Source organism: Pollicipes pollicipes, unplaced genomic scaffold (genome assembly GCF_011947565.3).
Source record: "Pollicipes pollicipes isolate AB1234 unplaced genomic scaffold, Ppol_2.1 Scaffold_4002;HRSCAF=4701_pilon_pilon_pilon, whole genome shotgun sequence".
NCBI lineage: Eukaryota > Metazoa > Arthropoda > Thecostraca > Pollicipedomorpha > Pollicipedidae > Pollicipes > Pollicipes pollicipes.
The window spans coordinates 33,370,828-33,398,515 of NW_023596420.1; the positions used below are offsets into that span (position 1 = coordinate 33,370,828).

A 27,688-nucleotide genomic window follows, 5' to 3' on the forward strand; every position below is an offset into this window, starting at 1 on the left:
TAGTGGTGTTGTGAATCGACGCGGTTAGTCGGGCATGGTCTTTGTGACGGCTTGGAGCGCTGAAGTAGAAAATGGATTGCTTAGATTACTGGCCCCAATGGAAAAATTCATACCTTCCCCCCATTGACCATAGCAAACATAGTGATGTGGCCACCACGGCCCTTAATGCACTGCGTGTGGGCGTCGACATATCTATTATAACCGTTTGACTGTGGGTGGGGTGAGCCTTACACCAATGTGTTGTAATGAGCGGCTGCAGATGGACGTGTTGCTTTTCTGTGAGGACCTGTCATTCCAAGATAGTCGTCCAGTCTACCTGTTAGGCAACAGCCTCAATCATCGAGCGTAATCGACCACATGTCAGGCATAATTGTGGACAGAAGTCCGGTTACGTTGTACAGTTACCAGCGCATGTTATGCCATTCGGAACCATATGGTGGGAAGGCTGTGCTATAGGAAAGTGAAGAAATTTGTTAGCCACTGCCCAAGTGGTTATAAAACTATGTGCCAACAGCTTGGAGGCACCATCTTTGTTTCAAAGAAATCGGACAGGCGCTTACGGAACAGATCGTAGTGGGCACAAGGAAGAAACTCACTTTCCCCAGCTCACTATCGCTCTGACGTCTTCCATTCCAGGCAAACAGCCCCGTTCCCTGGAGACGCTCTGCCTGGCGGGACGACCCCTGACCTTCGCAGAGGGCAACCGACCGTTCCTGTGCGGCACCGACTCGGGAAAACCTCAGTGTCCGCCCCTGCACGAGTGTAACGTACCCTCAGGTCAGCCACGGTGTCCATTTGGCGGCGTCCACTTCCCAGTGTGCGTCCCATGATATGAGTGAGTCTGCTGGCGGCATTCCGCAAGATCATCGCACGTGCCGCGTCAGAAAAGCGGAGTTCATGACGCGTCGCATCTTCGGTTTGCGTGCCTGGTGTGGCTTGCTGAGAAGGGCGCGAGATACTTAGAGACAGAGTTTTTTAGAGTTTTTTTTTTACTTAGAGTTTTTTAGCGTTGCGCCGCTTCTGACAGCATCCTTGTCGTCCCATGACAGTTGTCACACCACAGCTGATCTGGGACAGTTTCGACGCTCTATTGTGATGAAACCGGTCTTTGTGGAAATAGAAAATATGAAAGAGAGCGAGAGAGAGAATGTAGCGTTCGGGCAGTTTAAGATTCAAGAATAACGGAGTTTGGCTAGTTGATTAGACACGCACACACACACACACACACGCACACATCAATATTATATCATATATGTATATATATATATATATATATATATATATATATACATATGTGATATAATATTGATGTGTGCGTGTGTGTGTGTGTGTGCGTGTCTAATCAACTAGCCAAACTCCGTTATTCTTGAATCTTAAACTGCCCGAACGCTACATTCTCTCTCTCGCTCTCTTTCATATTTTCTATTTCCACAAAGACCGGTTTCATCACAATAGAGCGTCGAAACTGTCCCAGATCAGCTGTGGTGTGACAACTGTCATGGGACGACAAGGATGCTGTCAGAAGCGGCGCAACGCTAAAAAACTCTAAAAAATATATAGATATTGGAGAGGTTTCATGATTGACGTTAGAGCGCTGGTATCTTTCGGTTCGTTTTTGTCATGAAAAGATTTTGACAAGTTTGAGCATTCGTGCTCCTTTCTCTTTGATTGACTGTACTCTCACCAACCATCCCGTTCACATATTGCGGCCAGCTTCTCTGTGCCATGCCGGTGTCGATGTCCCCACCACACGCTACACGTAGTTAGTGCTCTGATCCCAACTCGAGTGCGAAACAAAAATAACGTAGATAAACCTATTTAAGAACGACTACCGACTTTCCGCCCACCATCTATGACCTGTCGGAGCTCTGGCTTGTGTGACCCGCGTCGCCGTTTCGCCAGGCGCTGACTACGGTGTATGCTGTCCGTCGATGGAGAAGGCGTTGGCGCCACCGGCCCGCTGCCCGGCCCCGCCGCTCGGCGAGCGGGAGGTGTGCGGCGTGCCCTGTCAGTTCGACTTCCAGTGCTCGCGCTACGACGCGTGCTGCCGCTCGCAAGAGTGCGGCACCCACTGCGTGCCCACCACCAACAAAACCAGTGAGTGTGATGCCGTGGCTCGCCCCGCCCGCTCGAGACGAGCATCAGCGGCATGGCGTTCGAGGTCTGGGGCTGAGGCTCCAGGGTCCGTGGCCTGGGACTGAGGCTCCAGGGCTCGAGGTCTGGGGCTGAGGCTCCCAGGGTTCAAGGTCTGGGGCTGAGGCTCCAGGGTTCGAGGTTTGTGGCTGAGGCTCCCAGGGTTTAAGGTCTGGGGCTGAGGCTCCCAGGGTTCAAGATTTGGGGTTGGGGCTCCAGAGCCCGCGATCTGGGGCTGAGGCTCCCAGGGTTCAAGGTCTGGGGCTGAGGCTCCCAGGTTTCAAGGTCTGGGGCTGGAGCTTTTAAGATATGTTTGGTTCATGTACTGAAAACGTTAATGTTATGACCAGGAGGTACCGCCAGACGAATACGCCGACCTATCGGCGGTACCGCAAAGGTACCGCCAATAGGCCGCCATACGTTCACCAGGGCTTCCGTGAGCATTTCTTGTGTTCCTATCACACCTGAGTGGGTCACCGGCCGTCCTCTCTCGGAGCGCGGACGAGCCGCACGAGCCAGCCCTCGCAGCCCCCTAACCCGTCGGCGCCGTTCGACAGAGTGCGAGCAGAAGCGCCAGCTGGCCGAGCTGATGATGATTAACGAGAAGCAGGGCCGCGGCTACGTGCCGCAGTGCACCGAGGACGGCAGCTTCGAGCGGCGGCAGTGCTCGCGCAACGGCCTGGTCTGCTGGTGCGTCGATCCGGACGGCACCAACGTGCGCGGGACCATGGGCCCGGCCGACGGCGTCGTCTGCCACCCGTCCGACGGTGAGTCACCGGGGTGGCGACCACGCGGGCACGGGCGGGGCCGAGCACGGCGGCGACGGCCGCGCCCGAATGACCTTTCTGACCGTGTGAAATTAAGTGATAAGCTAGGGATTTATTTCGCTTCCCATTGTGAGCTTTTGTTGTGATTTATTTAAAAATTACAAGACTCGTGTGCAGCGATATTCTATGCATGAATGATTAAGTTAGATGTATAAGATGTTAATAAAGCATGCCTGCATTATATATGTTTATATATATATATATTTATTTATTTATATATATACATATATATATATATATATATATATATATATATATATATATATATATATATATAAATACAGTACATAATCGAACGTCCATCGTATGTAGCATCAAATGTTATGAGGCACACCGCTCAACAAAGGTCACACTTCCTCAAGGGAAGTACAAGTCCCCACCTCACCCGTCACCAACTGACATCTGCCGTGCGCCTGGCTCTCGGCAGTCAACCGCATCAGCAGCGGCCGCTCTCTGGGCTGCGCAACGCTGCGCTGCGCCGAGGTCTGCCAGTACGGCCACCAGCCGGACGCGTCTGGCTGTCCCACCTGCCAGTGCGTGCGCCCGTGCGACGAGTACCCCTGCCCCGAGGGCACCGTCTGTGTGGCCACGCCCACGCCCGGCTGTCACGGCCCGCTCTGCCAGGCCACGCCCAGCTGTGAGTGTGGGTCGGGGTGGTAGCAGGGGCGTCGGCGGGAGACTTGAGAAGCCGAAGCCGGCTGTTCTGGAGATGGTTGGGAATGGCGGGATGGAAGATGGGCAGTGGCCAAGGGGATAGCCTTAGTGGATACGGATTATTCCTTTTTTCCTGGCATCTGGCGGCTTAATCTTGTTATGGAATGCATTAGCTGCTGACAATGTGTGTGCCATCGTTGCGATACCACGCAGTTCGATCTATAACTTTTTCGGCTTCGATACGATTGGCAAGTAAAAAAATCATGTTTTATCCGAGGCCAACCGTGTATCTCGTGTTCAGGGATAAAAGTGTTTTAATACCGGTACCGGGTCCGCAGGTGTTGCGTTCGAGATCCAGGGCACGCCCGACATCCCAGAGCAGCCTCAGACCGACAGTCAGCAGACGCCGAACGAGGGACTCACAGAAACTCACCAAAGCGAGCTGATGACTACCAACATGCACCAAATGAAGGCAGCCACGGAGCAGAACCAGCTGCCGACCGAGGGTGCCACCGGCTCGGACGCGACCGCCGAGCCGGTCGCGGCCAGTTTCCCACTGGAGGGCGGCTGGACGGTGGACGAGACTCCCAACGGTGTGGCGCTGGACGGGGACTGGTCGGCGCCGACGCCGGTCAAGGTGCCGCTGCAGGGCGACTGGGTGGAGTTCGAGGAGGGCAGCGGCGAGCTGGAGGAGCCGGTCGCGCGAGGCGCGGCGCCGCCGGCCGACGGCGTCCTCCAGGTGGTCGACAGTGTGGTGAGCGTGCTGATGGACCACCGCGCTCAGACCGGGGACGGCGAACAGGCGGAGGTCGTCAGGGACTACCGCCAGCAGGGCCAGGGGCAGGAGAACGTCGGCGTCGCGCCGGAGGAACTCGACACTCCGGAGGATGGCGGCGAGCAATCCCAGGGCAGCGTCGAGAGCGTGCCCAGCGAATACGTGGGCGACGCCGACGTAGGTGACTTCGTCGAGTACGAAGTGGAGCAAAAGCTGCCGGCGCCTGCGCCTGAGGACTACACGATCGAAGCCAGGGTCAGCCACCAGGGCCAGGGGCTGGGCGGCAGTCGGATCCAGGCGCTGGACGCCACGGAGTTCCAATTGCTGGAGCATGAGCCAGAGAATGCCGTCGACCAGAGGTTCCCAGGCAGGCTGGATGCTGGTGGTGGCGATCTACTGCCGCAGCGCCCCTCTGAAAAGCCAGGTAACTCGCATGTTTAGTGATAGACGGTGAATAATCCTTTCCGTCCAACATTGTTCAGTAGCGTCATGTGACGACAATGCTTTCATATTTTTGCTTTCAAAGACGAATCATCTGTCATGAGATCAAACTTGATACATATCCATGGCTCGCACACCACAAGAGATGTCTAAGGATGTTTGACCTTCTCATACCTGTGATAGAGATGAATTTGCAATTCAAATTTATGTTTTACACATATCGTCCTGCTACTTGCGCCACAAACTGTGTTTGCCGTCATGTTAAATGACACCCTCCCAGCGCACAGACTTTCGGCCTTTATCACGCCCTGCCCACGTGCCGTCTAAGCGGTGCGTGTCGTCACGGCGCGAGTGTGATGACGTCATCGGTGCGCAGGCCAGTGCCCGTACTCGGGCCCGGTGGGCGGCGGCAGCTGTGACCTGCAGTGTGCCGACGACGCGGACTGCACCGGCGAGCACAAGTGCTGCTCCAGCGGCTGCGGCACAGAGTGTGTCCGCCCCCTGCTCGCCACAGGTCAGTCCCGCCCTGCGCTGGTCACAGGTCAGCTCTGGACCACGCGCACTGGCTGTCGAGCGGCGCTGGGGTGGGGTCACGGGAATGGTGGGGCCCCGGGCTGTATGGGCTCCGCACAGGAAAATGTAAACAGTCGACTTGTTGGTAGTGAATGCGTAGGACTCCTCCAGACTCAATGCTTGCGTTGTTAATGTTTGCATGCTCTGCAATTTAGTCATCCGTTTACGATGACGTGTATACCCACGTGGGATCTTCTACCATGGTCAGAAGGCATGCTCCCCTGACCCGAGTACATGGTGCAAGCTCGGGGTTGCCACATCGTGAGGAAAAGTGTGCGTCACGCGGGAACTGCAGGCCTGCATAACACAATAGCACGCACCTGGAGGCCGTGTGCGCCCACCGCAGGCCGCGGCAGCCGCGGAGACTGCAGTATCACACAGCACAGTATCCTACACTTGCGTCAGGAAAAATTGGAACAGCAAGTTTCGGCAACCGGTAGCTGAGCTGCCACCACTGTTGTCGTTACCTTATGGCCTGCCGCGATTTATGGTGGAATGTACTCACCATGACCGCCTCAAAACCGGGGACGGCAAGAACACTTTCGCCAGGATGTGTTCGGCGTTTCGTGTTCGCCCATTGTGAAATGACTTTTTCCGCGCACGGACATTCCGCCATGGCCACCTTGACAAGCGCGCCAAACGCCCGGGTTCCGCAGCGTGCCAGCACGAGAAGGCGGTGCTGGAGGAGCGGGCGCGCTCGTCGGGCGTGCCGCTGGGCCGCACCTACATCCCACACTGCCGGAACGAGGACGGCCACTACTCTCCCGTCCAGTGCCACCCGGTGCTGGGCGTGTGCTGGTGTGTGGACGAGGCCGGTCGGGAGCGGCCCGGCACGCGCGCCGCCGGCCGACACAACGTCAACTGCAGCCGGCCCGGTCAGTGGCGTGTGGACGGATGGATGGCAGAGACGGATGGGGCCGTAGAGACGTCGGCTGGTTACAAGTGGGCTGTTCGGTACTTCAGCCCACGCAACTAGCAGTACTCGATGTCTGACTGAAGTTAATACGGAAGCTAAGAGCTTTGCGACCATCCGGGACCAATCACATGAAAAAGAGGTGCACCTACACTACCATGCAATTTCCAAGCAAAAGTGGCTGTTGTAGGTGTCATAAAACGGGGTTTCTCCCACACTGCCACGTTTTGAACTTCGTTTGCTCGAAGATGGTCGATCCCGCCCTTTTTGCAATCGTATTACGCAACCAATAAACATGAATATCCAGACAGGTCTCGGCGTGTTCCCTCCCGCACGCACTTCTTCCCCGGCGCGGCTGACGCGTTCCCCTCTGCTGGCAGCGCTCTCCTCCTGCCCGCGGCTGGACTGCCCGGCCTACTGCCCGGCCGGGCGGCGGCTGGACGCCCGCGGCTGCCCCACCTGCCAGTGCCACCACCCGTGCGAGGGTGTCCGCTGCTCGGAGGGCCTCGAGTGCCGGCCGGTGCCCGTGCGCTGCGTGTCGGGCCCCTGCCCGCCGCTGCCGCTGTGCCTGCCGGCCGTGGCCGACCCGTGCCCCCAGGGCAGGCCGCTGCCGGGCGCCCGGTGCGGCCCCGGCCAGGAGGCCTGCCCCGGCTCGCACCAGTGCCACATCAGCCCCTTCCACGAGTACGACGTCTGCTGCCCCAAGCCTCGTGAGTACTGAGCGGGTGTTGACGGAGCTCTGGACGGGTGCTGGGTGCACAGGCTGAGTAATGACGCTGATTGGCTGATTGACTGAGTTCAGATGGTCTTCGATGGTGTCTCATTTTTTGCACGGATACTTCTTTTAACTGACGAATAACTAGAGTTGTAACGGTGCATACATGGCTTTGGCTGAACTGACTAGTGCTCGGAGCATGCATTCTGGCAATGTTTCGGTAACTCAGGCTAAGCTTGTCTGAGTATTTCTGTTAATTTTATTACTGCTGACTTAATTCTTCGCGTTCGTTATCAGAAAGGGTTCAGCTTTGGCGACGAGACTGATTAGCAGAAACATATTATCTTGTTATGAAATAGTTCCATTGTGATTAATGCATGTTCCATCAATTCGCACTGTGTTTAGTTATATATTTGTATTATACACTAGCATGCAAACACGCTCGGGGAGCGCGACTAAAATATATGCGTGTACTTTTTGTACCTAGCACTTTGCTGTAGATCGTTTCATTCACCATGTCGTGTCTCTGCGAATATTGTCTCCCGTCAGCGTAGTCTGGCGATCCTGTCATGCGCTTTGGATGCTTTAATCCAATATTTGGCTGGCACGAAGACTCGCTTCGAAAGCCATGCTGAAAACAATTCAGGTCACAGTGGTTGAAAGCTGTGATTGAAACGGTAAGGAATTTTTTTAGCTCAACTTATCCTTCGACCCGAATTTTTACACCATCGCCTGTCCAATCATTGACCGCACTAGCACTTCGGGTGTCAAGATTTGCAATGCCTGTGGTGGTTACATACTGCCGATTTAAAGGTGTGCATGCGTGTGGCATAAGGTGGAACCGGATGTGCGACTCGCTTGTACGCTGGGGACCATTCTCGCATGTCATAGTGTGCATGCCGTCTCGTTTGAGCTGATTTGTGATGGAAATACACAGCATGCTGTTACGGCGGATTGAGTGCATTTTATTTTGTAGCGACATTCCAAACCGGCCGCAAGTTTGATATTCGAGAGCGAAGTGCATGTGTTGCACGCGACGCGTCGGGTTTTTCTCGGAACCTTGCGACATCCCCTCCCGACACCCTCTCACAAGAACCGTCCGTGACCCTTCTGGCCCTCTTAGCGGACACGCGGTCTCCAGATCATGGCCGTTCGCTGCCTGTCTCCGGTTCCAAGAGTCGACTCCGCACCTTCGCTGTGACCTTGACCTGGTATGTCTGCGGTGGCGGGTCGGTGACTGACCTTGACCGGACGGCCACAGGTGACGTGTGCCAGCTGCCGGTGGCCGAGGGGCGCTGCGGCGAGAGCCTTGTCCGGTGGCACTTTGACCGCGAGACCGGATCCTGCCGAACCTTCACCTTCAGCGGATGCGGCGGCAACCAGAACAATTTCGACACGCTGGAGGAGTGCAAGGCCGTCTGTCCAGGTGCGTTGGTGCAGTCGTCAACGAATGCATTGGTCACAGGAATCGTGTATTTCCATACCGGCATAGTTCATGATTTCAGTGCTCTGCCAATCTTCATTGGAAAGACAGCACTTGTGCCGTGCTCATTGTGTACCGTGTATCATAAAATGTGGGTTTTTGTAGGTCACAGAGTCCTTCACAGCCTTTTAGTGCTTCGGTGTATCATGCCTGACTCATTCACTCCATACTTTGCACTTACATAAAGCTAAAAGTCGCTCAAGGTCTCATATCCCCTTCTCCAACCGACTGCAGGATATCACGTGTAAACCCAACCCCTCGCCCCCCCAAAAACCTCGCCACTCACCTTCCCCTCCCGCGCCCGGCAGTGCTGACCCAGTGCCAGCAGCAGCGCGAGAAGAGCCAGCTGGCGGCGCAGCTGTACAAGCGGGTGGCGTTCATCCCCAAGTGTCACCCGGAGACGGGCGCCTGGGAGCCGGTGCAGTGCCAGCCCGAGTTTGGCCTTTGCTGGTGCGTGCATGCCAACGGCACCCAGGTGCGCGGCTCCATGGTGGCCGGCGTTCCCTCCTGCTCGGCGCGCCAGGGCCGCCGGCTCAGCCTGCTGCCGCAGCGCACGCACAGTGAGTGGTCTCGAGTGGACAGCTCCGCTCGCCAGCGCGCGCCGTGTGCGGAACGTTGCTGCGCTGTGCGTAGCGACGTTCCGCAGCTGTTGCTGCGCTGTGCGCTGCGACGTCGCGTTTGACGAGTCACAGCTGCATCGTCGTGCAGCTGTGGCAGCGTCGTCTTATGTCCGCCACAGACAATTTTTTGGATTCGATCAGAACCTTTAGATCGGATGGATTTCTGGAACCGGCGCCAACGCTATGCACTAAGAAGTGCTCGTTGCATGAGAACCTTGCTCCCCGTCCGGGGTCTACGGAAAAAAATTTGCGGCAAAAGCCGAGCGTGACGCAATGCTAGGCACAGTCCGTCCCTCCCTCTGACGTCATCTGACCTCTAGCGTGGCCGCCGTCACAGGCCACAAGCCATCTCAGTCTGCATTCGACCTGGCTTATCTCGTAGCGATGAACTTTAGACCACGCGGTAGGTACGCCCTTCGCTAATGTTAGCCTGCCGCCCGCGTGACTCTGCGATGTCCACTGACCGCCGTCCGCGGCCCGGCAGTCTGCGAACGGGGTGAGACGGTGCACGCGTGCCCGCGCTCCCTCTGCGAGAACAAGGTGTGCCTGTCCGACCCGAGCGCCACCTGCCGGATCGACCCCTGCGGCCGCTGCGGCTACCGCTTCTACGACGCTGGCGGCAATGAGGTCGACTGTTCCCGCGGCCTGACGGCCTGCCAGCGGGAGCGTCAGGAGGTGAGGCGGCACGACCCGGGCCGCTCCGCAAGCTGTGGACGCGGTTTGAGGCGAGCCCCTATAGCTCCGGGATGGGCGGGGATTTACAAGCAGCGATGGCCTACACATTCTGGGTGCGTCCTTCGTGGTTAAAAGAAATTTGGTTAATCAAGGTTGCGTTGCTTTTAGCAGTCTTTCTTTGTTTTGCGTGTCAGCTAGAGGAAAGGGTGATATGGAAAGCGTAGTAAGTGTTACAAACTTTCTATGACCTCGTCCGATTTTTGGCGTGTACCCCCACGTGACGGCTCGTGTCTGCGGTGCCAGGTGTTGAACTCGGCCGCCTGGAGACAGCACGGCCAGTACGAGGCCCGGGATAGGTCGTCCGTGCGGCTCTACGCAGCGCTGCGGGGCATCCTGTCGCAGAGGTGAGTGTCCGGAGCATAGCGCCGTCCCGAACACGTCACACTTGCGAGGGCTGCGCCTCGTGACAATATTGGGAGATGCTCTGCATTTCTCAGCTTGCATGGTGCTATGAAACTTCCAACGTCCGGTTCGGTTTGATTTTCGCATTTGAAACCGTTTCGTGGCAACACTTTCAAACGCGTTTGAAAGTGGCCAGCTTGGCTTAAAACGAGCGTAACTGCCCGCCAGGTTGTGTCGTTGTTCAAATTTAACACCTAAGTGTTACTGCGCCGGTCCCAATCATAGCTGCAGACCAAAAAGCGCAAACCTCAGCTGAACATGTTTGATAACCCCCGTCGCCACCGCGCAATGCTCCACCGGTCGATGTATTCGTGGGGTCGCCGTGTAACCTTGCACCGTCCTGTGGCAGCGGCGCCGAGCCGGGCCGCGGCTCGTCACTGCACGGAGACCTGCTAGCCGACGGTCTGGTGGTGGGGCCGCCCGTCTGTGACGAGCTGGGGGGCTACCGGGCCGAGCAGGGCTCCGGCGGCCTCATGTGGTGCGTGGCCGAGGACGGCGCGCCCCTACACCGCACCATCACCCGGGGCCTGATCCGCTGCGACCGACAGGGTAAGCACGCTCACGCTGCGGGGGCAGCTTCCCGGGGCTCAAGTGGTTACCGCCATGCTCGTTTCTAAACGTGTAGCAGCAATCCCGTCGCTTCCACCGCATAAGCTAGGTGCAAATGCTTTGGATCGATGTCGCTGAGATGCGTGACGGATGGGAAAGTGTATTTCTCAACCAGATAATCCTTTCTCTTTTTTCTGCCTTTCCGATTGCTGGACAGCATCGGTAACTCGCCTGGCGCGTCCCCAGGCAACGTCGTGGAGCGCCAGGCGCTGTCCCCGGTCTGTGACTCAGAGGTGGCGCCGCGGGTGTGTCGCCACGAGTGTCTGCGCGCCGCCTGCCCGGGACACACGGACGCCGTTTGTGTGGCCGACCCCTGCAACAACTGTCACGTGACCTTCTTCAGGTGAGGCGTCCGCATTGGCGAAGAGCTGGGAGTGGACGAGTGAGGGAAAAGGTTGTCTGAGATGAGTGAGCCGCTAACCTTCCTGTCTTTCCAGCATGATCTCTCTCCATCCCCCTGGCGTGACCTACCTCCACTCCCAGCGTGACCTCCTTCCATTTCCTCAGCGGGACCTCCCTCCCGTCTCCCCAGCGTGGCTTCCCTCCGCCTCCCCAGCGGGACCTCCCTCCACTTCCTCAGCGGGACCTCCCTCCCGTCTCCCCAGCGTGGCTTCCCCCGCCTTCCCAGCGGGACCTCCCCCGTCTCCCCGTCGTGACCTCCCTCTCGTCTCCCCAGCGTGGCTTCCCCGCCTTGCCAGCGTGACGTCCCTTCGCTTCTCCAGCGTGACCTCCCTCCGCTTCCCCAGTGTGACCTCCCTCTGCCTCCCCAGCGTGATCTCCAGTCTCCCCAGCGTGACCTCCTTCCGCCTGCCCAGCGTGACCTCCCTCCGTCTCCCCAGCGTGATCTCCAGTCTCCCCAGCGTGACCTCTCCGCCTGCCCAGCGTGACCTCCCTCCGCCTCCCCAGCGTGACCGGCCGCGAGGTGCAGTGTGACCGGCCCTGCAGCCAGCCGGTCGTCTCCGGACAGTGCCGCGCCAGCATCCCCCGCTTCTTCTACGACCAGCAGCTGGGACAGTGCCAGCCGTTCCTCTACGGAGGCTGCGGCGGCAACGACAACAACTTCGGCAGTCTTGATGACTGTCAGGCGCAGTGCGAGCAGCCTGGTAAGCTTACGTGGAGCTGAGTGTCGTCCTCGGGTCTTTCCTGAGAGGTGAAGTGATCGATTCCCAGACGGTAACGGCAAACTCAGACCGAGGGGCTATGCATCGGTTAGTGTGTGTGCTTTTTGGCTGTTTCTAAGTGAATTGGCTCCCGAATTACTTCACTTAAAGTGCCTATCACCATCACCAGTCGAATTCAAACCAGCTGTGTCTCATGTGTAGGTCGCCTGTAGGTTCCTTTCCTGACCTCTGTCACTGTCTCTGCGCTCATGTGAGCTGTGGGTGCCGTTCCAGTGGACATCTGCTCGCTGCCGGTGTCGAGCGGCCCCTGCTCCGATGCCCACGTGCGCTGGTTCTACAACTCCGTGACCGAGGACTGCGAGCCGTTCACGTACGGAGGCTGCGCCGGCAACGGCAACAACTTCCGCTCCCGACAGGCGTGCCAGGCCCGCTGTCCAGGTAATGAGCGGCCAGTCACCGATCCCACCTTCCGCTCCCGACAGGCGTGCCAGGTCCGCTGTCCAGGTAATGAGCGGCCAAACACCGCCCCCGCCTTCCGCTCCCGACAGGCGTGCCAGGCCCGCTGTCCAGGTAATGAGCGGTCAAACACCGCCCCCGCCTTCCGCTCCCGACAGGCGTGTCAGGCCCGCTGTCCAAACAATGAGCGGCCAAACACCGCACCCGCCTTCCGCTCCCGACAGGCGTGTCAGACCCGCTGTCCAAACAATGAGCGGCCAGTCACCGATCCCACCTTCCGCTCCCGACAGGCGTGCCAGGCCCGCTGTCCAGGCAATGAGCGACCAGTCACTGATCCCACCTTCCGCTCCCGACAGGCGTGCCAGGCCCGCTGTCCAGATAATGAGCGGCCAGTCGCCGATCCCACGGGCGCTGGCTGCTGCTATGTAATGCCACGCTCATCTTCTGTTCATCGTATCTCTTTGTGTGATGACATCTGCGGGCTCTGGCTGTCGACGGTGCTTTAATAACCAGCATTGTGGTGGGATTTTCTAGCTTGTGCTCAGAAAAAAATCACATTGTCGTTGCATGTTATTCTCCATTCCTTGAGTGGAAATAAATATGAGGAAATGAGGAATTTAAAGACTGACAAACATATGGTTGACGACCGGTTTAGGCACTTGGACGGCTGCAAGCCCAGCTGTGTTACGGGCATAAATGCATGATGAACGGAAAATAGCTGAGGGTGAGATGAGACCAGAGAAATGGCTTGACGTCATGCCTCACTCCCTGCCCGCCCTGCCGGCAGACCTCGTGCTGTGTCCGTCGGTGCCCGGCTCGCTGACGGCCTGCAGCCGGGGCCAGAGCTGCGGCAACGCCACGTGCGCAGCGCGGCCGTCGGCCGTCTGTCGCGTCGAGCCCTGCTCCTGCCAGCCGTACTTCACCGACGTCAACGGCGAACGCATCGACTGCCAGGTGCCACTATAATGCGGCGCTAGACACGACTGCCACTGTCGTTGCAGGTTGTCAGGCATCAAAGAGACGTCTTTTGGAGCCCACTTCGTGAAGTATATTTACATTACAGTTACGGATGTTTTTTATTCGATTCCTTTAATAATTTTATTCGCTTTAAGTTGTTCCGTGATCGCGGTCGGCGAGCGCCAGACATGGCATGCGCAGTTTCGCTATGACAGTGAATTGTTTCTGAATCATGGTGATGCAGCAACACTTAAACTTGCTACGCGACGCTACTTGAAGTATTGTTCACCGATATCAGAACTGATTGGCCGATCCCAAAATGACGCGGAGCTGACTGGCCCTTGCAGGCTGAGCCGGAGGATACCGCGCAAGGACACGCCAAGGTCGTGATCGTGAATGCCGTTCCCAAGACGGTGACGTTGAAGAAGGTCATCAAGCACATCCCCACTGAGCCATCATCAACGACGACGACGATGACGGAGATGGCCGAGGAGGACCCGACCACAGTACCGGTGCCGGCGGCCGCGCCCGAGACGGCTGGCCCTCAGCACACACCCGTCTCCGCCGGCCCACAGTACATCCCGCTACCAGCCGGCCCAACCGAGCAGGAGGCGGCTATCAGTCGGAACGAGCTGACCGACGACGACGGCGGCGACGCTACATCAGCGCTCGAGGGCATGCGCGAGGTCACCTTCACCCTGAGCTCACCGGCCGGCGAGGTGAGCAGCCCGTGGGGTGCCGACTTCGACGCCACGCCGGCGTCAGAGGTGTCGTCCGACGTCGCAGAAGACGGCCTGACCGCCACGGTGGCGGTCGGGTTCGACCTGGCGTCAGATGAGCTGTCGATGACGTCAGACGCGACGGCACGCCAGCCGGCGTCGACGGACTCGGCGGACGCGGCGACCCTCTCTTCCAACGCGTTGCACGACGCCGCCGGTGCGGCCACCGCCTTCGCCGCCGCCGGCTGCGAGCGCGGCGGCGGCGGAGGACGTCGGCCGAGCCGCGTCGCCGCCAGGCGCGCCTGCTGGCCGGCCGGGCCGACCGCCAGCTGTGGGCCGAGCTGCGCACCGGCGGCGCCGACCGGCTCGCCGCCGCCGAGGACCACTACGTGGCGCTGCAGCGCGAGGTGGTCTCGCGCCAGCAGGGTTTCCCGCTGACGGCCGCCGTTATCGTCATCGCCGCGCTCACGGTCACGGTCGTCGCCGCCACCGTCATCGGCGCCATCGTGTACCGGCGGAAGAGCACAGGTGAGCGATTGGAGCCGCGGGCGCCTTGGCTGTGCGCTTCAGAGCTGCGATGAACTCAGCGAGGCGGTTGAGGGCCGGTGACACTCGATGGTAGTGCCAGATACTTGTTTGGACTGAGTTCGGATTCAGAGTTATTTGGACTGAGTTAACATCGCGCTTGCGACCAGGTCTTCTTGGCATTATCTGAGACACGAGACAACGCCGGCTTCGTTGGGTTTGGACACCCACGTGACTGACGATGATCGCTTACCTGGCTCTGCAGGCAACTCAACGGACGAAGCCGCGTCATCCTCGGTCGACAGCGGCGCCATCTGCAACGGTCGCAGTCTGCACGAGCAGCTGGGCCGGCAGCAGCCCAGCCAGCAGCCCGCCTTCAGGTGGAACTTCTGATCGACGCCGGCAGGTGGCAGGCCAACAGTAGTTCTCAACGTCACCAGCAGATGGCATGTTTACCGAGCCGTCCGTTTCGCGCGCCGCGGGGCCCGCGCGCGCTCTCCGAGTGATCCACGACAAGCGTGAGAAGAAGCCAAAACATTCGGGCGTGACCCGGCAAACGGTGCGGGCGGCCCGGGCCTCTGATATCCGTGAGTGTGTGTCCAGACGTAAACGTTATTTATTACCTACTGCTGTCGAGGTGCATGCTAATGTGGTGGCCACCGCCGGGCTCGTGTTATTGCTAGCGCTGTTGAAGAGTCGGCGGCCAATGTGACAGATTTCAAATGGACTACGAGGTCTCGAGACTTATTACGACATGCAGTGTGCAAATGTGTAAATAGCAGTGTATGGCAGCGTTAAACAATGTATGTGAAAACTGAATGCCGATATTCGAGCTGACGTTCGAATAAAGTAACAAATGATGCCCACTTGCGTTTCATAATGCTCCAGGGCATGCAAGGCTTGCAGTACACAAAAATGTGCTGCAGTCTGAACGGCTGCCAAAACATTTCAACCTGAAACTGAAGTCACCACGTCATGCCCGAGACGCTGGAAACGACGCTCAGGACATATTGTGATACGGCAAAGATGCACTTGTCTCAGGTTGCAACCATGACAGCAATTCGAGATAGCACAAAATGCATTGCACTCGGTCCCCAGCACGAGATGTCCTCGCGGTCAGCGTCCTCGGCCCCCGCACGGGGGCCCGGGCGCGGTTGCGGTAAATCCGTGCTGCGGCATAACATCTGAGCGCGTGTGCGGTCGCTGCGGTCCTCCACGCTCCATAAAAGGACGCGGCGGGACGGGCGCCGCACCCCGTTAACAACCTCTCGGCACGGTCTCCATGAGCTGCGCAGGCCATTGAGAGTCGGCGTCACGTGACTGCCTGTATTGCTGCACATCAGCGCCCTCTGTCGTGGCCAGCATCACGCCGACGGCCAGGACTACACCACGTCGCGTCCAGCGCTCGGCGAACTCAATATCGAAGGTATGCACCTGCTAAAAGAAACATTACAGCCGTCGCTAACCGTACATCTTGTGCGCGTGCGTTCACTTGTGCGTTTACGCAGTTGGTGTGACATAACGGTGCTGGGCCGTAACATACCATACTGCACGATGGATATTGCAAAACAGATGCGAAGTACAATGCCTAATTCGTTGCGACTGATTCGTTGATGCCTGAAATCTTCACCACTAGGCTCATTCCGTTGAACGATAAATAGTTTAACCGACATGATTTTGGCTCCATAAATATGCCCTTAAATCAAGATGTCGCAGCAATGTTGATCTAGCCATGACAAACGGGCAGCACATGATGGAAAGGTAGAAACAGCACTCACAGAACCAAAAGCTGGCACCAAAAATAAACGGCAAGATGATCGACGATCGATGAACGACGTGTTTGTGCCTAATCGGGTCATGTGGCCCTAAGCAGCCGACAAGAAACGTCGAACAAGCAGGGGTTTCATCATAACACGCTGAATATTGCAAAATGATAACAGGAGCAACACAAACATGACTATTTCACAACGAAGCGTGACGGGTCCCACCATAAAGCGAAGCGATAAAGGTCCTAAGCTTGCGTAAGAGCACTCAAGCCTAGCATCCAGTAATCTGCAACAAAATCCCTCAGCGCATCCATTCCGATAAAGCTTTCAAGCCAGCAACAACTAATTTCACCTGTTAACCTTCAATTAAGTACTCACATCTCATCCAATCACCCTTCTAACCAAAAATGTGTCACCTGGACGGATTAGTGAAAATAAAATGCTACCGGACCGCAGTAAGTACTATGTTAATGGTTTCGCTGACTAGCATTGTACGCAGACGCACAGGTACCAAAATAATTTGCGTCCCCGGCGCCGCCGCCGGGCCCGGGGCCGGCGGCGGCGACGCCGCGGGACCGCTCGACTGGTCGGACGGTCGAGTCGACTCTATCACCAGACTCGGATCGGAAGGGTGGCGCGCCGGCCGAACGGCCGCGTCACGGGCTGGCAGTAAGACGAGAGCGGGGCGGCAGCTGAAGCAGGGCGGCGCGCGCGCAGTCCGGAGCGGGCGCCGTCGCGCTCGGCGCCGCCGGGCCGGCGGTGCGAAGCCGGCAGCTGCATGAGCGCGGCGAGGCGACTCGGGGCCCAAGAGCCCAAGACGGAAGCCGCGGAGCCGGGAGCCGGGAGCCTCGGAGCCGGGGGCGGCCAGGCGCCCGCGGCTCCCGCTCCGACGGCGCCTCCGCTACCGGTAGATCTTGTTAAGCGTCTTCACCTTGTCGCGGCCGCCGGTCGTCGCGAAGTCGCGCAGCGAGCTCTTGAGCAGGTTGCCGACGGAGAGCGGGCTGGGGCGACTGGCGGCGCGCGCCGCGTCCGTGTCGGGCGCGCCGTCTTCTTCGCGCGGCGCCGAGCCGGAGCCGTCGGCAGCGCCGCTGGAGGGCGCCGTGCGCACGCGAGGCGCCGGCTCGCGCGCGCGCGCCCGTCCCAAGAACAGGTCGGCGGAGTGGAACAGCGACGTGTGCAGCGTCAGCACCTCCTCCAGGTCCGACTCGCTGCAATGACCGGCCACCGGTGAGTGACATCATCGGGTCCGACAGCCAAGATGGAAGGGCGTTGGGAACACCGGATGTTAGGATGTCTATGAATCGCAGCTGGCTTCAAGGACGACTGGGCAACACAGACAACTGCGACACAAATATTGAGAACGCCATGCTAAAGGTGCTATGTTTTGAATAACCCGTACGTCACGGCTGCAAAATAAGCAATCAAATATACTTCGAGCAAGGGAGCCTGAAGCCAAAAGCACGTCGCGAGTACGTTGTGCAGATGTCCAGTTCAGATGACCCAATGTTGGTGAATGTACATAAATCAAACGGTCACAGCAAGCGAGTCGGGCAATCACACAGGAATTCATCGCTCAAGACAACCCCACGCCCTACATGACGACGCTGACACCAGACACGACCCCACTGACACCAGACAGGACACCACTGACACCAGACACAACACCTCTGACACTAGAGACGACACCACTGACACTAGACACGATGCCACTAACACCAGACACGACGCCACTGACACCACATATGACGCCACTGACACTAGACACGACGCCACTGACACCAGACACGATGCTCCTGACACCAGATACGACGCCTGACACCAGTACAGACAGCTGTTGCCGCGCTCCTGCCGCACCTGGCGACCGGTGACGAACTGTTTGTGCAGCTGCGGCTCCAGTATGTTGAGGCCTTCGCGCGGCGCCACGTGCTCCAGCGTCTCCCGGTTGTACAGGTGGATGAAGTCACCCAGCTGCTTGGCGATCAGGATGGCCTTCTCCACCGGCGTGAAGTGACGCCCCGGCGCCTGAAAGAACGGAAGCCATGACGCCTCCACGTGACCGCGAGTGACACCACCCACTTCGATGACGTGTCAATTTGAGTCACGCCACCCCCTTCGATGACGTGCGACCGCAAGCGGACCGCCCGCCTCACCTGAGATCACGTGTAACCAGAGTGGACGCCGCTCACCTTATGACGTGTCAACCCAGAGTGACGGCCGCTTTGTTTAGGGTGACGATAATACCAGAGTGTACGCCCGCTCACCTGAGTGACGAGTAAACCCCGAGTGACGCGCCTCACCTGGATGACGTGGTACCCCGAGTGACGCCGCTCACCTGGATGACGTGTACCTCGAGTGACGGGGGACGCCCTCACCTGCCGCTCACCTGGATGACGTGTACCCCGAGTGACGCCGCTCACCTGATGACGTAGGCGTCGGTGAGGTTGCGCGCCGCCTTCCTGATGAAGCGCAGCACCATATCCAGCTGGACCGGAGCTCTGCACCTGCTCCATGTTACACATGAGCCGGCGCTGGATGTGCTGTAGGTAGAAGGCTGAACGCCAGCCGGCGCCTGGGTACCGGCTGCCGACGCGGAGACAGGCAGCGGTCACCGGTCAGCCGGCAGTCGGTGACGTTTCACTGCGGATGGTTACCGGGCTTTTCACGGCGCGTCGACTTTCTTCGGTTACACCAGCGCCTGATGCAGCTGCCCCACGGAGTACCGGACAAGGATAATGACGTTCCGCAAAAGCGCGGGTCCTTCAAAAAAATTAAAGCATATATGCAAATGGCTTCCCATATTCCATGTGCGAAGTCAGTCTATATTCAGGATAGTCCATATTCCAGAACAGTCCATACCCGAATGACTTCCCTTGGCGTCTCAACATTCGCCAAGGCACCAAGGCGGCCCAGGCCGGCGGCGTCGGGCCGCTGCCTCGCCGGCCGCCGTACCTCATGCGCACGCCGCGGTGCATCTCCTCGATGATGGTGCGCTTGACAGTGAGCCGCTCGGACGCCTGCTCCTCGGGGTCGCGCGTCTCGCCGCAGCCCACGAACGCGTCCTTGGAGCCGCGCGCCAGCGGCCGCTCGTAGCAGGCCGTGCGCTCGTTGCGCGACTTACTGGTGATGCTCAGCGACGGGATGCTGCTGCTCTTGCGGCTCAGCGAGCGTGGCCCTGCGCGGGAGGTGCTGTCAGCGACGCGGCGGTGAGGTCCGGCGCCAGGGACGCGTCAGGGACACAGTGAGCATCCGCGCGGGAGGCGGTGTCAGGGACGTGGCGATGGGATCCGGCGCCAGGGACACGTCAGGGACACAGCGAGGGTTTGCGCGGGAGGCGATGTCAGGGACGCAGCGACGGGATCCGGCGCCAGGGACACGTCAGACACAGCACGGCCCTGAGCGGGAGGCGGTGTCAGGGACGCGGCGATGGGATCCGGCGCCAGGGACACGTCACGGACACGGCGAGGATTGCGCGGGAGGCGGTGTCAGGGACGCAGCGACGGGATCCGGCGCCAGGGACACGTCAGAGACACAGCACGGCCCTGAGCGGGAGGCGGTGTCAGGGATGCGGCGACGAGACCCGGCGCCAGGGACACGTCAGGGACACAGCGAGGATCCGCGCGGGAGGCGGTGTCAGGGACGCGGCAACGGGATCCGGCGTTAGGGACACAGTCTGAACGGACCTAGGTGTGAGACGAGCGGGCCTAACGTTGCGCGTTGGACTACAAACCCATCACACGCCACTTCTGCACGAGCATCGCTCGGAACTGGTTTACCACCGAGCACAGCACAACTCCGCACGAGTGTAACACGTGCCATTAGTTAACCCACGTGATCCAGAGCCCCATCCCTTCCGTTGTGCTCTTCCCTTCCGCCCCGTTGCCATACCGTGTGGCGCGGCGCTCGTGTTGGGGTACAGCTCCTCGTGCAGCATCTGGTTGAGGTGCGAGTTGATGGGCGCCAAGAAGCAGCTGTACAGTGACCAGGTATCGGGTGCCGGGAATATGCGGATGAAGGCGCCGCGGCGCGCCTGCTCCTCGCGCACCTCGCGCACCACCCGCGCCTCCTCGGCCGAGAGAGCCGAGCGCATCTGGCGGCCGCCGCGCGGCACCGAGTCCATCGACGGCGCGCGCATCTGGGAGAGGAGGCCCGGCGTCAGGCGCGGAGAGAGCGGCCGTGTGCCGCGGACGGCAGCGTCCGGCAGCCGGAGCCCGCGCCACAGCCCGGTGAGGGGGCTGGTGGAGCGTTGATTTCGACACTCTCGCGACGCCCGCGTGTTTCGTCACCACTGATTGGAGTTCGCCAATCATGGGGACTATGCTTGCCACACCTACGCAGTCACATTTAACTTAGCTTTATACTGCCTTATTTTCTCCAAGATGTAAACAATGGCTATCCCTCGCGTCTTCCTCTTTAGCATGCTCAGCTCATGACACCGGCTGCAACCCTCAAAGGCACCGCTCGACCCTATGGTGGTGATCTGCCCCTGCCCTGGCAGCCGTGTCACTGACCCGGACGGTGGCGCGCTGGCGCTGCTTGACCTGGCGGGCGCGGCTCGGGTCGACGGCCGGCACGCCGATCAGCGTGAACAGGTCGGCGACGACGGCCGACTTGACCTTGCTGTCGAGCGGCGTGTCGCAGCCCAGCGACGGCGACAGGTTCACCTCCAGCAGCCACGGCCGCAGCGACGAGTCGATCAGGATGTCGAAGCCGTACAGCTCTGCGGCGCACGGCGCGTCATCAGCCGCGCCCGCCAGCGGCGCCTCTGGGCCTGGTACCCACACACTAGGGACACGTACCTTATGTCGTGTTAGTAAACATGGATGAGTCACGCACCATAAGGACATTGTATGACAGTGGGGAAACAAATCAGAGTGCAGGGCTGTCGGTGACTCCAGGAGTCGGCCCTACTGCCAGTGGTGTGTTTTCTTTACTGATAAACACAACACTGCGCATTCTGATCGTGCGCTCCAGATCAACCTTTGATCATTGATACGAACGAGTTTCTGTTTGTCAAGTACAGGCGCAGTACATCACGTTGGTTTGCGCAATGCTATTTTTTGGCATTGATTGATTTAGGGCACCAGCTTGCACGCATTGGTACTGATTCGTACAAACAAGATGGAAGCGTGCAAAGCTCACGACGCCCGGCACAGAGGCTTCCCAAGAGCTGTGTCCATAACTGATGCCCTTTCTGTAATTTCGGAATGGAGTTCGCATGCAGCATTTCTCCTGCCACGCTTCCCTGTCCAGCTACAAATAGCAGCCAATCACGCATCACCTACTCGCACCGAACAACAGATAGCCAAGATAGGGCATGCAACAACAGGGCATGCATAATGCAACTATTGGCCATTCACGCCTGCTCCACAGTTACAGAAAGCCCTTCCCCGAACGGCGCCAGCACATCGGACCACCCGCGACAGCCAGCCGTCAGTCGCCAGCCAGCGGCGCGCCTCACCGAAGCAGTTCCTCCTGGCCGGCACGAACATCTTGCAGGCGGTAGTGACCGTCGGCGCCACGGCAATCACAGACTTGACGACAATGGCCTCAATGTCCTGCCGGCAGCCGGCCGAGGCGTTACCTCCGGCAGCGGCGGAACGCCCGTCGACGATGGCACGCGCGCCGGCGCGCTGCCCGGGGTCATCGGCCCAGGCATTCATACCTGGACCGCGTGATGAACCGCTTCCCTTTTTAGCATTCGCGCACAGAATAACAATAACCTGGTTCGTTCCTTGCATTTTGATGGGGGCCGGGAATGGGACAACTGGGGCATAATTCACCACCTTTCAAAAGCCGACAGCGCAGCTAACGTTGACATTCATAAATCGCGATCCATTGTGACAACGAGGGCCGCCGACCATAAAGAGCTTCCGCCAGCAATGCCGCAGCGGACAGCCCGCGTGCCATCCCCAGACCCCACGGAGGCAGCACACGACACGACGACACACTAGCACCACCACGTGGGGGCGACGCCTTGCGACGTCGTACGAGGGGGAGCCTTATGCCAGCATCCGCCGGGCATGCCGACTGCCGCCACCGTGCGCGGCAAAAAAAAACACCCCTGTGGACCGGCCGCTATCCAGTGTGAGGGCGGCTTCCGTGTCAGCGCGGGGGCGTTTGCCGCGCCCGTGTGTGGGCAGCGACCAGCGTCGCCGTGCCGGGGCCGTGGGTGCTGCTCGGCGCCAGTACGGCGGCCCCTCACCTGCATCAGGCGCGTGGTGTCCTCGCCGGCCAGCTTCAGGTGGCGCAGCAGTGCCGACAGTGACCATTTGTTGCCGTAGTCGTCTACCTCGGCGTCATCGTTCCTGCGGCAGGAGCACAGTCCGGCTAACGGCCCAAGGCGGCACCGCCCACACAGCACTCACTGTCTCAACACCACACGGTGCTGTGTGGACGTCACACGGCGCTGTGCGAACGTCACACGGCGCTGTGTACAACGACACGCGGTGCTGTGTGAACTTCACGCGGCGTTGTGTGAACATCACATGGTGCCGTGTGAACGTCACACGGCGCTGTGTGCAACGTCACACGGCGCTGTGTGCAACGACACACGGCGCTGTGTGCAACGACACACGGCGCTGTGTGAACTTCACACGGCGTTGTGCGAACATCACACGGTGCTGTACGCACACCGCATAGCACTGTGTGAACATCACACGGCGCTGTACGCGCACCACACGGTACTGTGTGAACGTCCGACGGCGCTGTGTGAACGCCACACGGCCCCGGGTGAACGTCACACGGCAGGCCAGATTCGAGCCGGCCAGGAGTCATGGACGCCGTTTTATGGTCTGGTGCCCTACGATGTCGAGTCCCGTGAACCATTAAACGGGTTTGTCGTGCACGGAGAGATTTATGTTAGATACGGCCTGCAGAATAAAGGGATTCTGTGGATTTCCAGCTAAAAAGAACGGAAGCAACCGGCAGACTGAAGACCTTCCCAGGCACCGAGCCTAACGCGTTTTTCGGCTAGATACTACGCCATGCTTTGACGGACCACACCACGCTGCCATGGGAGATAATTTGAAGAATCAGTGTTAGACAACTGGTGTATGCAAAAGCTTCACATCCGCGATATACGACCCTAGAATGCAGCAACATGCATTTACGACATACAACGCGTCAACCCCACTTCCGTTTCCATATCTAACGGAAACGGGTTAAATACGTGAACAGTGCACGTCACTCCTGCAACGTCACAGCCTCACACAATGCGGCCGACCGGTCCAACAGTGCACGTCAGTCCCACAGCGTCACAGCCTCACACGATACGGCCGACAGAGCTAACAGTGCACGTCAGTCCCACAGCGTCACAGCCTGTCACGGTACGGCCGACAGAGCCAACAGTGCACGTCAGTCCCACAGCGTCACAGCCTGTCACGATACGGCCGACCGGGCCAACAGTGCACGTCACTTCCACAGCGTCACAGCCCCACACGACACGGCCGACCGGGCCAACAGCGCACGTCACTTCCACAGCGCCACAGCCTCACACGATACGGCCGGCCGAGCCACGTCGACGACGATGACGATAGCAGGCCCCGACCATTCGCAGACACCTCCGTCAGCCCGTCTTACCACAACCACTTATACAAACTACAAGCCACACACCCCTCACGACCTGTTTACCCGGAAACGGGTTGAGAAACCGCACTCCCGCCGCGTACTCACTGCACGTAATTGGTGTGGTACTTGTTGACGCTGTAGTTGGTGAGGTGCATGCAGGGGTTCCAGAGCATCTTGGCGCTCTGGTCGTACTTGACGGCCGCGAAGCGGATCAGGCCCTCCTCGTACAGGTAGATGACCAGCGGGTCGTAGGAGGTCACAGCCACGTACAGCCGCACGTCGCACTTGTAGCCGTCCACCAGCAGCGGGTTTTCGATGTACTTGCACACGACCACGCTCTCGTCCAGCGGAATCTGGTCCGGCTGTGTGACGTCAGACGCGCGACGTCAGACGAGTGACGTCTGGCGGAGTGACGTCACGCGGCACGACGTCGGATCACAGGCACGGTGGGGAACTCGGCCTTGGAGCAGGCAAGACGAAAAGGATGTGCTGTGAATACCTCTCTGACAGATGATGCATAGGGGGGGTTCGGGTGGGACTAGGGGGGGGGGGGAGGGTCCGCCCGAATGGACGTAAGCAAGTAAACGCACACGTGAAAACAGACGCATTCGTATCAGAACACGCACCCAGGAATCATGGTCGAAAACGCATGGCTATCGCGTTCGCCACGACATTCGACACACACACGACTTTCAAATTAATAACGTTTACCACTAAATGTCTTGAAACAATCTACGTCTTGAAACCAGCTGCACCAGTGTAGCACCACTGCATGCGATGAATCAACCGGACACATCAAAGTCCAAAGCCAGGCACAACAAAGCCGGCCGTATGCCCTGACGTTCAGCGCCGGCCGATAGCTGCCAGGGCGTACGGCCCGCCCTCGTCGGCGATGAGCTCACCGCACCCAGCCGCTCCTGACTCAGAAGCATGCAGACGGGCACGGACCGCGGTGCCTGTTGCAGCGCTATCACAGCCGCACAAGCTGGTTCGCTCCACACGGCGACGGCGATCAGACGTGATTTTACTGATTCTGTCTCTGCCTCCCCTCCCCGCATGCCTCGTCACTGACGGGATGAACCTACATGTCGCCAGGACCGACTTCAACCCGCTCTCCATACTTACGAGTCCATGGCATTCCGTTGCATTATTGAGGCCTTGTCCGCCCCCCCCCCCCCCCCACATCAATGCAATAATCCTCACAACGCCTTCCCAGTCACGCCAGCATGGACCATGCAGCACCGCTGCCCACAACGACGTGGGCGTCCCCCCCCCCCCCCCCCAGGCAGCAGAGCCGTGGGCGGCGCCCCCCCCCCCCTTCCCTGCTGCACTGACGTGGTTAATGAGGTAGATGCCCCGACCGCGGGACGAGGCGACCGGCTTGACGATCCACGCGCCGCGGTCCTTCAGAAACGCTGAGCAGAACTCCTGTCGGCAGCGAGGTCACGAGGTCAGGTCAGGTCACGCCAGGTCACAGAGGCGCGGTCGCGACAGTCCGCAGTCGCCCGGGCCGCGTGGGCCGCACACCGTTGTCGCTAAGCGGCTTCGGACGGAGCGCTATTTGGAGTTGGGCTAACGCGGCGTGCTTGGCGGCGTGAGTCATAATGTCACGTGACGAACGGGCTGGGGGAAGCTCGTGTCCCAAGGTGCTCGAATACAACGAGGGAGCAGGCGCCCTGGCCCAGGAACCACCAGTCCGCCAGAGTTCGTTGCATAGATAAAGCTTTACTATACAATAATGTTATGTGGTTATAAAATTGGCGAAACTCGTATCATATCAATACGCCGCCATGCGGCCTCGTATCAATAACTCGTATCAATACGCCTTACATGAATCAAATCGACTGGGCGTTTGCCAGACATCCATATCTTTCAAACATTACCTGATATTCGTTTGGCATGATATAGCTGGGCGGTATGAAGTCAAAGTGCTTGGCGCCGCGTATATACTTCATCCTCTCGATGTTTTTACACAGCCGGTCCTTCCTCGTCAGCTCGTAAGACCTGACAGCAGAAAACAAGCCGGCTACAGCAACCGATCCAGTAGCTGCACATAACCCTTCCCGCCGCCGCTGGCGCCCCGCCCCGCTGCACACATGGCCGCGTGCAGCGGGACTGCACGGTACAGCGGGCGGCCGAATCTTGCACGGCGACGTGGAGCCTGCACGAGACAACTGGCGCGATTTCTGGATCGGGAGAAAGGCTCCACACCCCAGACAGCCTCGCCTTCCGTGGGAGAACACGGTAGCTGCGTGATCGGGTGGACCACGGGATCCAATTACACCGACACGACGAGGTTCGCCGGCTGTCAACCAACGACCAGGCCGATTGGGCGCTGCTGTTTGTCAATCCTATGCCGCACGGCGGTTACTTTTTTATCTCGCCCCACGCCCGCACGCAAGCGGAAATAAACACGTGGAACTCGGCCAGCTGAAACCGACGCTAGACCAAACAAACCACTATCTTTAGAACCGCCCACCAAAAGCGCCGCAAGTCACCCTGTCAGCCCAATGCCCCAAGTGACATGGACAGCGGGGCGCCGCGGCATCGTCTGCGATTATCCCTGCCCCGACCCCCGCTCCTCCTCCGCTCGGCGAGCGGTCCTAGATAAGCCGCCGCTCTCGGGGATTACACCGCTGGCCAGCGAGGTCAATACCTCCGGCCAATAGTCAATACCGTCCGAGGCCGGCGGCGCCGGGGGAGCGGACACCGGCGGCGCCCACCTGGGGAAGTGGTTCACGCGCTGGTAGTCGTACAGGTTGCGCAGCACGAACGGCTTGGGGTGCACGCCCGTCCAGAGGATGTTGAAGTCGCAGACGGACGGCGACGCCTCACGGACGCCGTGGACGTCCATGAGCCGGCGGAACAGCCTGCCGGCGCGGCAGCACCAGCGCTGTGTCACCCACTCAAACGGCCGGCAGAGACCCGCGCATTGCCGCCGTCATGGATAAATAAAATAAAATGCACTATATATATATATATATATATATATATATATATATATATAGTGTTATTTATACATGTCAGACAATGTGTACAACAACAAAAATACAATATACAACAAAATATGTAAATATGAATTAAATGCAGTACATCGGGTCAGACGGGAGACATGTGCCGCACGGTTGCCGAAACGCAAATTTCAGACACCAAAGACCGACGTGAACGGTAAAGCAGCGCCCGAGGCACGGGCGCTGCTTTACCGTCAGCGTCAGAAGCACGTCCGTTAGATGACGCTGCTGCGGCCAGCGAACGGACTTGCGTGTTCCTCAGAGTGAATCGTCAGGAAGGGAGTCGACGGGGAAATTGAAACAAACAATATAACTTTGTTCTGACAGTGGGGAAGCTGCCAATCTCGACGAATCCATCAGCCGATCCCCACTATTGATCAAACGGTGAAAAACAGCCCCCACCGGAAGGTAAACGGCCCCCCGGACTGAGTTTGCAAACAAAGGGGAGATAGAATCACCAGCGGAACGACGGCCACTCTTCGACCCGCCACGCAGAATACCGAACAGCGCCGCGGGCACGCGGTCAGCCCCACTCACTTGCTGTCGGTGTTCTGCATCTTGAACAGCATGTGGTACTGCCTGCCGACGGGGCCGATGGGCTCGTCGTCCAGGTTGCCGCAGCTGAAGCGGAGCAAGGGCTGCTTCCGGCCGGCGCCGCCCACCCAGATCAGCCAGTCGTCCTCCAAC

At 58.9% G+C, this 27,688-nt stretch overlaps 2 protein-coding genes and 1 long non-coding RNA gene across 3 annotated transcripts in view; 2 read left to right on the top strand and 1 right to left on the bottom strand.

Moving 5' to 3' along the window:
* Nucleotides 1–14,349, top strand: part of LOC119094397 (uncharacterized) — a gene marked incomplete at its 3' end in the record, with an annotated part of 32,658 nt that extends 18,309 nt beyond the window's left edge. The window contains exons 6-23 of the mRNA XM_037217458.1: nt 637–777; nt 1,903–2,097; nt 2,691–2,900; nt 3,388–3,597; nt 3,953–4,813; nt 5,207–5,344; nt 6,060–6,278; nt 6,697–7,026; nt 8,293–8,457; nt 8,823–9,074; nt 9,619–9,809; nt 10,113–10,213; nt 10,621–10,820; nt 11,067–11,223; nt 11,787–11,983; nt 12,275–12,439; nt 13,245–13,411; nt 13,762–14,349. Of these exons, the coding sequence (XP_037073353.1) occupies nt 637–777; nt 1,903–2,097; nt 2,691–2,900; nt 3,388–3,597; nt 3,953–4,813; nt 5,207–5,344; nt 6,060–6,278; nt 6,697–7,026; nt 8,293–8,457; nt 8,823–9,074; nt 9,619–9,809; nt 10,113–10,213; nt 10,621–10,820; nt 11,067–11,223; nt 11,787–11,983; nt 12,275–12,439; nt 13,245–13,411; nt 13,762–14,349 (4,487 nt within the window). The remainder of the gene's footprint in view (nt 1–636; nt 778–1,902; nt 2,098–2,690; nt 2,901–3,387; nt 3,598–3,952; nt 4,814–5,206; nt 5,345–6,059; nt 6,279–6,696; nt 7,027–8,292; nt 8,458–8,822; nt 9,075–9,618; nt 9,810–10,112; nt 10,214–10,620; nt 10,821–11,066; nt 11,224–11,786; nt 11,984–12,274; nt 12,440–13,244; nt 13,412–13,761) is intronic.
* A 126-nt stretch (nt 14,350–14,475) lies between these two features.
* Nucleotides 14,476–15,524, top strand: LOC119093898 (uncharacterized). The gene is made up of 2 exons (XR_005093715.1): nt 14,476–14,661; nt 14,924–15,524. It is a non-coding gene; the product is annotated as an uncharacterized LOC119093898 (long non-coding RNA).
* A 1,801-nt stretch (nt 15,525–17,325) lies between these two features.
* Nucleotides 17,326–27,688, bottom strand: LOC119094398 (tubulin polyglutamylase TTLL5). Its single transcript, XM_037217459.1, has 14 exons — nt 27,539–27,688; nt 26,714–26,860; nt 25,874–25,994; nt 25,326–25,418; nt 24,096–24,352; nt 22,627–22,729; nt 21,883–21,979; nt 20,933–21,141; nt 20,310–20,556; nt 19,357–19,596; nt 18,808–18,836; nt 18,250–18,446; nt 17,546–17,632; nt 17,326–17,434 (listed from the first exon to the last, which is right to left on the bottom strand). Exons 1-14 carry the CDS (start codon nt 27,568–27,570, stop codon nt 17,326–17,328), a joined length of 1,968 nt encoding a protein of 655 aa, XP_037073354.1. The 5' UTR covers nt 27,571–27,688.